Below are 12,638 nucleotides of genomic sequence, written 5' to 3'. Positions count from 1 at the left end.
CTTTTCAAACAAGTTTTCAAACTTTATAACCTTTATCTGTTCTGTCGCCACTGTTGGCATCATGTTTAGTTACGGTAATGCACATATAGAGTGCACGCACGTAATCGAATATTGATAAAGATAGTTTGCAGATTGCATGCAGCGTGCACTCTCTGTCAGGTGCCGAGTAAACTATATTTTTATAGCCTGCACTCTTTGGTTGTGGGAGTGTACAATGAAGATAGTTATGGGTATTGGTAATTGGGTACGCTACATTAGTTCCGTCATCCGTTTGGGCCAAGGTTTTCGTTGTTAATTTATTTTAAGTTTACACAAATATATTTTTGTTTTGTGGTACTTATTTATTAGTAATATGGTAGCAACTAAAGTGGGATTATATGCAATATTAAAATATATTTTTAATGTGCAAATTAAGGTAGATGTACCAGTAGTCGTCATGCTAAGAAGAGTTTTATAAAAAAAAAATTGTGTACATAACCTTGTAGGTGTATTACTGCCCCTACATGTTTGTTTTTAACCTCAAACTTTACTCTACAATGCTATCCAACACTCTTCGATAAACACAAATTATTTTTGTAGATTTATAATTTTGAAAAAAGTGTGATTTCGAGCCAGTAGTCGTCATGCAAATTTTCGTGTTTGCCAGTGTTCGTCACATGTTTGTGCCAGTAGTCGTCATGTGCGATTTCGGCTGCATTAGTTTTAATTCATGGATCCAGAATGATAGTATTGTACTATTTGGGCTTCAAATTTTATTTGGTACTATATTTTAAACATCAAAATGGCATTTCATAAAGATCGTTCAGTAATATAATGAATAATCCTCATTAAATTTTGAATTTACTTACAGCACTCACGGAACAAAGAGGGACAGCACATAGAGCTGTAGCAAACCGAATGTATTCGTTACTGAGTAACGGGTGTGCCGTCTAGTAACGAGTAACGAAACGTTACACACGGCTGCATTTTGTTACTCGCATTTCTCGTATATTTTACGCATGCGCGCGCATATTCAATGAATTTACGATACAAAGAACGATGTTTGTTTATTAATAAAGTATAATTTGGAAATTCCTCGTCTAAGTTTTTTTACTGTTTATTAAAGGTATTATGTGTGTAGACAAAGTTTGAGATTGGAACAGAAACAACGTAACAAAGTATTTTTTTACAAATTAGAAATATGTATGTTTTTGTTTTTCACTATCGCGTATTTTCACGTTTTTTTTGTTCTTATCTTAAAAGAGATATAATAAAGCCGCTCTAATGAGATTTAATTGTTTCTTGGTTAACAAAAACTGTTTAATTATCTAATATTGTTAATTGTTTATATTATATTTATTATTATTTGCGCGACGTCATACTGTACGCGTACGCAATACGACTCAATTCGTTGCTGCAACATAACATAGCATGTTATGCGGTATCACAAGTAAAATATAAAAATGAATCAGGGCCCGCCCATCTTCCTACCCAAGGGCGATTTGCCTTTGTGTTTATCGGACAATGTGTTCCTTGGCACACTATTTTTTTCCGCTGCTCATTTTATACTCATACCATTTGCTACATCTTTAAGAGCAGCTTCCATGGCTGACTCTTCATACAACAGTATTTTCCGTTTTGGCATTTTGCCCTGTAATTAAAGAACGAGACACATTACAATGTTTAGTTTACTTATTAATGTCAAAATATATATCGAATGACCCCTAAATTAATGTAAACAACAATGCCTACACAATTTTTGCAATCAATAAAGTAAAGTAATTTCCGACCCAGAAGTCGTCATACACATGCATCGGAAGTCGTCATAGGTGACGACTACTGGATCTGATCGTAATAACGTACTGTGTCTATTAACAACAAAGAACCAATATTATTTAAGAACTTTAGGGTGTAACTTAGCACAACTTTAAATAAAATATTAAATGTACCAGTGCTCGTCAGGTATGACGAACACTAGCAATACAAGGTTTTTATTGATCCAGTTTTCGTCACCCTAACTAAATCATACAAAGAAAACGAATTTTTTTAAATAAACACTTTCACCTCTTCAAGAACATTTAACTAACACATTCAGCACAAAACATCACGAATAAACATGAAAAATTACAGAATTAGAAGTAAAAATGTGCACTAACGTCCTTAGTGTTTTAGTATAGGAATTCCCCTATTTATCTTCACTGCTCTACGAACTTTTGATGCACGGACTTTTTTTGATTGAAAATAGTGTTTGTTCCGAAAACTATTGTGGTAATTTCAGCTAGAACGTCGACCAAATTTTTGTCAATATTTAAGTTGGCGATATATTGAGCTACTTCACTATTATTTACATTTGAAGTTGCTAGTGACGACCATTGGAGCAGTGACGAGTACCGGGGCACTTACCTTATCTTTTAGAATAGTTTTTAAACACAATCTCAATTTTTATTTTGGTTGTTTTATAGGTTTAGGGCTTAGTTATGATAATAAAATTTACTATTTGTCAGTTTATTCATGTATACTTTTAAGAAACTAAGAAGGAGAAAAATTTTTAGTTTTCCCATGTAAGAATTTTTCCCTTATAAGACTTTTTGGAAGACAGTCTCTTAAAAAGCATTAACAGAGCTTTACTGTAATACATATAGTACATATTTTTGATAATGATTGATTTTGCATATAATATGATAAAAAATTATGGTGTAGTATAAAAATGTTGTAAGTAGTCATACTAAATGGATCTGAAAAGGTAATGCATTTGGTTTACTAGGTATTGGTAAATGCCTTGAAAACATGAAGAGGGGTGTGGCGAGTGCCTTCCCTTGGATCTTCAAACCAGAGAAGTTAATTTCACAAGGTTAATACACACAGGGAAAAATAGAAAACAAAAAAAAAAAGTCAGAGCATTTAAAAAGTCACACGGAAAACCTACCAGGATGAGCACAGTCAGGAAACGACATGTTGAAATGATGCAGGGCCGTTTATTTTTCGTAAATAACTAGGCCTGTGTGAATATTCGATTTTTCGAATATCAAAACGAATAGTTTATTATTCGTATTCCTTTTCGAATGCTAACACTTCGAAAAAACGATTATTCAGTCATTTATGAAAAAGGCTGAGCGGGATCACTACATCTGGCCACGTAAAGCCCGTTTGAACACAGTAATTCGGAGCGATAACTAACGTATTTTATGTAGAAGAATGTCGTCAGGTCGTTTAAAATAGATTTGAACTGTCAGCATACTGATAAAGATAAATACGTGTCTGTAAAATCCATACAACCGGGACGTTATAGGTGACAGTTTTCAGATTAGAGGGTGAAACATGGTTTGTCGGCACTGTAATTTCGTTCCGAACGTGACGGCGAAGAGAAGAGAAAGAAAATTGTACAGACCATGTGGAAAACATCTGGCCGCATACTCACAGAAAAGACTCCAAAAGCCTAACATGCTACGTCAATGTTTTTCAATAGGATAATACACAGCAAACGACCGGATGCAGGCAGCAAACACCCCCCCCCCCCCCCCCCCCCCCCCCAAATTATTATGCCCTTCCCACCCTTCCCAAATTCCTCGCGTAGTGACAGCTCAGGCAATTATCCTGTCCCGCGCGTCAAAAAAAAAAACTCTTACCAAGAACTTACTTAAAAGCTTGCGATCACGTTACATGGTGTACCAAGATTGTTAAGTAAATGTGTTTTCTATGGGTTGGCCATCATGGAATTCTCAGATAATACTTATTTTAACGTTGGTAGTTTACACAAACCAAACTTGGTCCTAAAAAAATTCATAAATAGAATGTGTATCAGAATATTTAAAATTGAATTGTGATTAAAATAATAATTGTATAATGTATTAATTTTTGTCATTCATTATTTCATTGTTATTACTACATGTGCGACCGTAACTTGTGATGAAAGTCGGCATTACTGTTGTATTACTAATTAACAGATTTCTCTGTAAAGTTATTTAAAAAAAAAAAAAACAAAAAAAACAAGATTCATATTTAGTCTAGATCCCAAAAATGCTTTATTTTATTTTTTAGCATATTCTGAGAATACATATGTGATTTATGCCTTATTTAATGCCAATGTAGCGACAATGCATCCATGTTCATGAATATAAAGTATGTTTCTCAAATCAGTACATGCTTCATAATTTTTTTTATATAATAACAAATTAAAAGTACAATACAGTAGAACCTCGTTTCTCCGTGATGCGCTAATACGGGAATTGGATAATCCGGGACGATTTAAAAGAGAAGAAAAAAAAAGAAGTAAAAATTGTCAGCGCTTAAAATTAACGTCACGTGGGCCGGCGGCCAGCAAACACTGCAAGCCATCGCGTGGGGCCAAACTCTGCAAAGCTGTTTGTACCGACCCTTTGTGTCGCCCCCCTTTCAGCTGTCACATTTGTCACTCTTTAAACTTGAGGGGGATGTCCTGACTTGTGCTTCCCGTCTCCCTTTGTTTGTTTCCACCCGCCAACGCACAGGCGGCAGGCGCCTGGCGAGTGACGTGTCTGGCTGGCATTCGGCTGTACGAAGTGGGTGAGGGGGGAGGGTGCAAGGTCAGCACGATCTTATCTTTCTCTCTTCGTCTGTTGTAAATGACCTTGAACTAATGGCTAGGCAGTGCTGTATTTTTTTAAGCCGAGACACTAATTCGAAGATGGCCGGCCCTTACCTCGAACGGCCTTAACCCAGCTGCACGCCGGTGTCTGAGAAGCTTGACAAGACCTTCCGGGCTTTTAATCGCTAGTCCGTGAAATTCTGTAATCCGTGATTATCTCGGTCCTGACCATCACGTATTAACGAGGTTCTACTGTACCTCAATAGGATGTGTTCCAAGGAAAACGTAAACAGGCCAAGTAAATTGCCCATCCCTAGATATAACATGTTTTATGGGATTTCAATTCTCATTCCAATTATTCAAACTCAATATTCGTATTCGAGAATAATTTGGTATTCGTATTCGAATTCGATTCGAACTAAAAAACTGATATTCGCACAGGCTTATAAATAACGCAAAGAGGCTCAGTGGTTCAGGGTACATATGAACTTGGTGACGATGCCACGTTAAGCCCTAATCTGTGGTTGTCATCCAGCTGCTGCTGCAGGACCTGGGAGAGGCACTGCAGAGGCACAGCTTCTACCGCGAGCTGGCGATGGTGCTGTCGGGGCTGCGTCTGGGCGACCGCTCGCTCGGCAGGCGGAGGGTCGAGTCGCTGTCCGGGCGGAGACTGCCCCCGGGCGACCAGATAGCGCTGGTGTGCGAGGCGCTGCCGGGCCAGGTGCACGCGTCCAGCAAGCCAGGTCAGAGTTTCCTGCGTTTTGGTAACAGTTTTTATGAATAATTTTTCAGTAGAGGTGCACCAATCATGTCATCAAATATCATTGAGCTAAAGATTTGGGGGGAAAAATTGGAGGTAATGTTGTAAATTTAATATTTAAAATTGAAAATTGACGATTCTAAATTTTGGTAGGGGAAAGTCCTCTAGTACCGGACGGCCTCTAGCATCGGACACATAAGAGTTAACGAAAATCCTGCTAGGTATTAACATAATGCAGGGTGTGTCTTAAAGGTTCCTTCCAGTACACAAATGTTCCGGTAGAGTGTGTTAGTTCCTCGAGCTGTGACCACACTGTGAGCATTTTTGTGAATATCATTGTTTATGTTTCTACCCTAGTTAAGATTTGAAAGTGAACTACCCGGAATTAGTTGAATGGATTGTGTCTAAACTGTATTCAGGTAACTATTATAGTCTGAATAACATATTCATTGATTTTTAGTGGAAATCTAACAGTATTTATCTAATGGCGAGAATTAATTTGGTCGCATGCGGATCCAGTAGCACCGGACACTTAATGCCCTCTAGTATCGGACACACAATTAGCCAACAGGCCTTTTGTCCTGTAGTACCGGACACATTCATAGGTACTCTATTTGCTGTATTAAGACACACAAATATAAGTTTTCTGTTTTCAGACACATATGTAACTGTTTTAAGGCTTGTTTATAAATTCCTGATTATTTTTTCAATAATGATATTTGTGTTTAGTATGAATTAGCAACAATTTGCATGATTTGCAAATGTTGGTTACGAGAGTGTCTCTAATTGTTTTGAAAAGTAGTTTTCGTTACATATTTTTGTTATTGAGTTTATAATTGTTACTTAAAGGGTGGTACAATCTAATTATGAATGTATTTAAATTTAACATGCGTGTTGAAGACGTTACTAATAATTTGAAATTATAGCATTTTTTTTACTGTAGCTAGTAAGAGAAACCACATGCTAATTTTACACGGTTGTTTAATGTGTTCAGACATGAAATAGGTTTTCTGTTTGCAGATTATATAAATTTCAAGCATGTCGAAAGACAAAAATGATGTGAAAAGAAGAAGCAAATGGTCCGAAGACGATATGAAGCTGGCTGTAAACCATGTTTTGGCTAATATTTTAAGTGTACGAGAAGCTGCAATAACTTTTAGTGTTCCAAAGAGCACTTTACAGGACAGATTAATGTGAATTAAAAGTGAGGGGAAATTTAGATCTCACCAAAATTAGGCCGGTTTGAGAAGACATTTTCAGATAGTTACGAGGAACAATTAACCTCTCCCATCAAACAGTTAGATGATATGTTTATGCCTCTCACCAGAAAAGAGTTCCTGAAGCTAGCGTATGATTTGGCTGCTGCTTTGAATCTGCCCCATAGGTTCAATAAAGAGAAAAAACTTGCAAAGAGAAACTTCTACTACGATTTCATGAAGAGGCATCCAGAATTGTCATTGAGAACTGCAGAATATACCAGCATAATGCGAGCAGTGGGTTTTAATAAGCCTCAAGTTACTATATTTTAAGACAAACTAGGTCAATTGTTCGATAAATATTCTTTCCCACCTTCCCGTATTTATAATTCGGATGAGACCGGAATATCTTCTGTCCATGAAAACAGCAAAGTGATTTCAGTGAAAGGAAAAAGACAAGTTGGGAAACTAACTTCTGGGGAGAGAGGTAGAAACGTAACATTAGTGTTCTGCATGAGTGCTACGGGGCACTTCATTCCACCTATGTTTATCTTTCCTCGACAAAAAATGAATCAAAGGCTAATGATTGGTGCTCCTGGTGAGAGCTTCGGAGTCGCTCAGCCAAATGGCTGGATGAATGCAGACATTTTTTTAGCATGGTTAAAACACTTTGCTAAGCACGCACATCCAACGGAGCAAAGTCCCACACTTCTCGTCCTTGACGACCACTGCAGTCATAAGGAACTGGACGTCATTGTGTATGCTAGATCGCAGCATATCCACATGCTATCAACACCTCCCCACACCACTCATAGGCTGCAACCTCTCGACAGGTCATTCATGAAACCTTTTAAAGTGGCGTACGCAGAAGCATGTTCCGCATGGATGAGAAAGAATCCTGGACTGCATATTAATGAATACGACATTGCAGAGTTGGCAAGTTCTGCCTACACCAAGGTCTGTCGTCTGAAGATCACTCTGAAAGGATTCTCGTGTACAGGCATCCATCCATTCAACTGGGGTGTATTTTCAGATTTGGATTTTCTACCTTCCAAAATGACAGAAGTGAAAAATCCGTCAACCAGCCAAGAAAATGAAATGTATGCCACACAGTCCAGTTCAGCACCATCCAACGTGGAACCAACTCCAGGTTCAAGTGGATTAGTCAACCCTTTGACTATTTTAGAAAAATTCTAACCTCTCCCAGATGCCAGCAATCGCAGGATTCAAAGTAGGAAAAGGAAGACGCAGAGAAGTGAAATTCTTACATCAACTCCATTTAAAGAAGCCCTGCAGGCTAAGCACAATGAGACAGTTGAGAAGGAAACAAGAATGTGTCTGAAGTACAAGAAATCATTCCAATTCGATGCCTTTGCAACATCATCACAGTCAAGTGTACAGGAAACCATCTGCATATTATGTGGGGAAAGTTTTGAAGAAGATTGGATCCAATACTGTGTGTGTGAAGAATGGGCCCATGAAAACTGTGCAAGTGTTGAAGGAGCACCATTATTTTATAAATGTGACAGATGTGATAAACTTAAGAACATCGTCTAATATTCTTTTGGGGGTATATTTTTATGCTGGATATTCTGTGAAATCAAGAAATATTTTATTGACTTATGACACCATTTTCTTCTATTTATACACTCTTATTCTAAATTTGAATGACGTCGTGCAGTTTTGAAAACGTTTTTACATTAAAACAGCTAATTTTATAACTTTATACTGCTTAAAAAGCTCTAGCATAATATTTATATGTATCCCCGAGATTTCGAAACACATTCAATGTATTATGATCCTGTATACAATAAATTACTTAAATTATGTACACAAATTTTTGACAAGTTTTTTAACTGTCCGATACTACCCGCCAATCTCGAGAAATAAGAAAATAACTCAATAATTTTAACTCAGAGTTTTCACTAATTGCATTAGAGTTTTTGTTTATTGAATGAGTAATATTATTAAATATATGTTCAAAGATATCTGGCATAGAATACTTAATTTAAACAGCTATTAATTAAATTACTATAAACGAAAAATGTTAACTGTCCGGGGCTAGAGGACTTTCCCCTATGTTTATGTTTTTCTTCTTGCCTTCCCCAAAAAATTTTTCTCTTAATAGTGAACAATATAACTAATATACATTATGTTTGGATTCAGGAAACTTAGTTCATGAAACAAACATTTAAATGGTTTGATAGTTGATTATCATAGTTTTTTTTTTCATGTGCATTATTTTATTTTTACCCTTGTTTCAAATTCCAGATTTAAATTCCTGAAAATTGTGATTAGACCGATCACTAGGTTCTACTCCTTAATTTTTTTTTAGGTATAATGCAATTGTTGTACAGGACTATTATTTCAATGCTAATAGGGGTTTTATTAATTTTTAAGTCATCTTTTCGAATGCTGGTAAACTGTGTGATGTAGTCTGCGAGTTAAGCTACTTCACATATGCTTTACATGTGAAGTTTCTGATTAGACATTTACACACATAAAGAGTGAATTTATGTTCCTCAGTAAGTAATTTGAGAAAATAATATATTTTTCTCTCTCTTTACCAATTGCTCTTTTGAGAGAGGTGGAAAGCTAATAACAAGGGAGAAGCCGTGAACCACAATTTTTTTTTAACATCTTCCGTGTTTACCTGAATACGCCGTGCCTCGATTAACTCTCGTACCCCTAATACATATTTAGACCATTACCAAAAATATGTTTCTTAGAGTACTCCTCACACCAGATTTTTAAAAACAAAACTTTTTACCATTTAAGTTTATATTTAATGTTTATTTTGGACTTGAGTAATTATACAAAATAATGAATTAACCTTTTAAGGTTTTCTGTAATATAATAACATTCTCAGTACCGGTGTTGATGTCCACCAGTTATTTTTTCAAGCACACTTTATTCTTTCCACACGAGCACCCTTAAATGTTTAAATATTTCCAGTAAAAATCTTCATGTAAATATACTAGAGATGTGCGAGTCTCAGTAATATCGAGAAATTATCAAGATCAAAATATTCTCGATTTCGTCTGGAGAACATTTAGAATTTCCGAGAATTTCGAGAATTTGTATTGCTTAACTTTGTTGCTCGTACAAAAATGATGTGGTTTATTAACTGCCCTTTTTGGAAATAACATACAGCGAAACCCCTTATTTACGTTACCGTTATTTACGTTTTCCCGTTATTTTCACTATATTCTTCAGGTCCGGTTTAGTTCCCATTTAGTCCAATACAATACTTTCACACGAATTACGTCTCAAAAATCGAATCCATCCCGCTATTTACATCATGTAACAACCATAAACAACTTGGTGCAATCGCCATAGATGATGAAACTGTAAAAGAATTGTCCTAGAATAAACATGTGAAACGCGTCAAAGGTTGCGTTCATATCGAAAACCACAACAAACACATAACAAGGCGATGAAGTTGTGCTAGCTCTATTTGCGCTGGATGATAGTTTAATTTTATACAGTAAAACCTCAATTCTACGTACACTCACGGTTCTGCAAAATTTGTCCTTATGACCGAGTTGTACGTACGAACCAGCGAGGCCAAATTACGTCCATTTGTGGCTATTTCCCCCCCCCCCCCCCCTCATTTTTCCCCTTGCTGCCGCGGAAAATGAATTGCCGTTGCCGTGTCCTGCAGCCACGGGAAATGACCTGCCGTGACTATATATTATGCTGATGTATTTTCGATCGAAATTATATCCTATTCGTGCAGAAACAACACTTGAGCTAATCAAAAGTAAAAATTAAACATAAAAAAATCGACACTGACGGCAGTGTCGTAAGCCCCGTGTTTACATTTTTTATATTTTATATCAATAAAATAATAATTAACACACAATACATTTGCTGAAATAAAAAAATACCTTGGGTACTTTAAGTGTAGATAAAACTTCTTCTGGTCCAATTCAGATAAAAATTTTATATCTTTTGATGTCTTCAATTCGCATCTTAATTTTTTTAGTCTATTCACCCTCTAAAGCTGGAAAAATTGTAAAAAGTACCATTCATAACAGAAAAAAAATTGAACATGATTTAATGCCTAAAATAAATATTCTATAATGTAGATATATCAAATAACTTGAAATCTGTGAAAAACACAAGACATAAAAAGATAAAAAGAAAGATAGAAAGAAATGATTTTTTTCGGAATTTTGGAGGGTTTGTGTGATTTTTTTACATTTAAAACGGCTCGTGGTCTCAATAAAGTTTCGATTCATATTCAGCGGATCGAAATACATGAAAATCACGCTTAGTTTAGTTCCAAAAATTTTTTTATCATTAAAACTGCCGATTTTCATAATTTTTACGGTTTTTCGAAGTTTTCTCAAAATTTCGAGGGTGTAGGGGTCAAACTGACCTCGAATTCGGATTCAGCGGACCAAAATACGTACCCGTAGGTAGGTACGGTCAAATGCACATTCTACTTAATTTTTTTTGTGTGCCGGTGTAATTAACAATCATCAATAGTAAATACGTTTTGAAACTAGCACAAATAAAGGGGCAGTAGAGACAGTCAACTAGAATCAAAGCGGGCCCAAAGTGCCTTATCAACCAATGCATATAATACAAATGTTACATTAAAAGTACATTAAAAACAACTAGAAAATGTGCCTTTAAAAAAAATAACAAAAACTTACGTGCTGCATGTCCGGGGCGTGGTGGTACGTCGTCGATAAGAGAACTGTATGGCTATACCCCGCTATGATGTCGCCCACACACTGTCATAAAAGCGCGTGACCAATCAAACTATCTAGAGGCACGGAAATCAATCCGTCTAACCTCACCAAAGCTAAGCTAAGGCGATTCATATCTGGAAGGTAAATAGACAAATTTTAAAAAGTGGCTACACTGTACTTGGCCACAACAAGCACTTCAATACAATTCAAACATGATAAAACGTGTGACACCGACGAAAACTTTAGACAAGACCATATTCACCCACGGTCCTCGACGCACCACCACACAGCTGATGACCCCGGACAAAACAGGGCAACTGAGAACTCGACAAAGCTTATATCTAACACACCAAACAGGAGGCGCCACCAGCGTGAACGTAAGCTTGGAGAGTGGAGGAGGCGCCTACGTCACGAAACGTCAGAAGGGAAAGAGGGGAGGAAGGGTTAGGGTAGGTAGAAGTGAAGGAACAGCAACTGAAGAAATAGGCGCCTACTTCAATTTATTAGCACATATATAATTCGCACTTGTATGAAACTAAAACACGTGTTGTTAATGTAGAAACTAGAAACATGTGGATAAATATTATAAATATGAAAACAGTGATCAGAGGTGATGAGCATGCCAATATGCGTGACTAATAGAGGTTCTATTTCTATATTGTTGGTACAGTAGCTTTTTTTCGAGACTTAATGAGCAGTTTAGCGGGCAGCTTCAACCTGTTAATTTTGTGTTACAGTGATGCGCGTGCATCTTAAAATTTCACTCATAATTTTTTCATAACACATCTAAAAAAGTATAACTTCAAAAAAAACTGTGACCCCAAACATGAGCCTCAACTAATGTCGTATATCCATAAGTATCATCATAGTACACACTAACCATGAAAAGGGCTATTAAATGTAGTTTACTCTGCATGAGACAAAGTAATCTGCAAGCTATTGATATCGATATTAGACTACATGCACACACTTTATACGGGCATCAAAGTAACCAAACATATTTATGTGACCTAGCGCTGGCGACATTTTTATATGCGCTGCACAGCTGCGATGAACAGCTAAATGTTGTATGTAATGTTTGAAAACGTGTTGAAAAGAAAATCTGACAACTTTGTATTTCTGTTAATTAAATAAGTAAGCTGTAATATTGAAACGAATAATGAATGTCAACTTTAACTTGGCAATATCATGTGTACTACCTACCCAAAGCATTCTGAATTTTATCTGCAGGACCAAAAACATCATTCGATTTTTGTGCGAAGATAAATATATATATATATATATATATATATACATATACATATATATATATCAATCAAATTTTGACTCACAAAAATAACAGTGCAACGATTATGCGATAAAACACGGTGGATGTCTCGGAAATAATGCCATACTAATCTATTAAAGAATAGTTATTACAATACTAGATCTAAACT

At 36.2% G+C, this 12,638-nt stretch overlaps 1 protein-coding gene across 8 annotated transcripts in view; it reads left to right on the top strand.

Annotated features, from left to right (window-relative positions):
• Window positions 1-12,638, top strand: part of LOC134527581 (rotatin) — a 179,353-nt gene that overhangs the window by 128,746 nt on the left and 37,969 nt on the right. For 7 of the 8 annotated variants that reach the window (XR_010074223.1, XM_063360391.1, XM_063360387.1 and 4 more), the window contains exon 22: window positions 5,079-5,286. Coding sequence is in view for 7 of the 8 variants with exons in the window: in XM_063360391.1 (XP_063216461.1) it covers window positions 5,079-5,286 (208 nt within the window). In the remaining variant the exon portion in view is untranslated. The remainder of the gene's footprint in view (window positions 1-5,078; window positions 5,287-12,638) is intronic. The other variant, XM_063360389.1, reaches the window with a different exon arrangement.

The sequence above is a fragment of the Bacillus rossius genome, chromosome 1 (assembly GCF_032445375.1).
Source record: "Bacillus rossius redtenbacheri isolate Brsri chromosome 1, Brsri_v3, whole genome shotgun sequence".
Taxonomy (NCBI): Eukaryota; Metazoa; Arthropoda; class Insecta; order Phasmatodea; family Bacillidae; genus Bacillus; species Bacillus rossius.
Note: the sequence above shows the minus strand (reverse complement) of the source record. Positions and strands in the feature narration are given on the sequence as shown.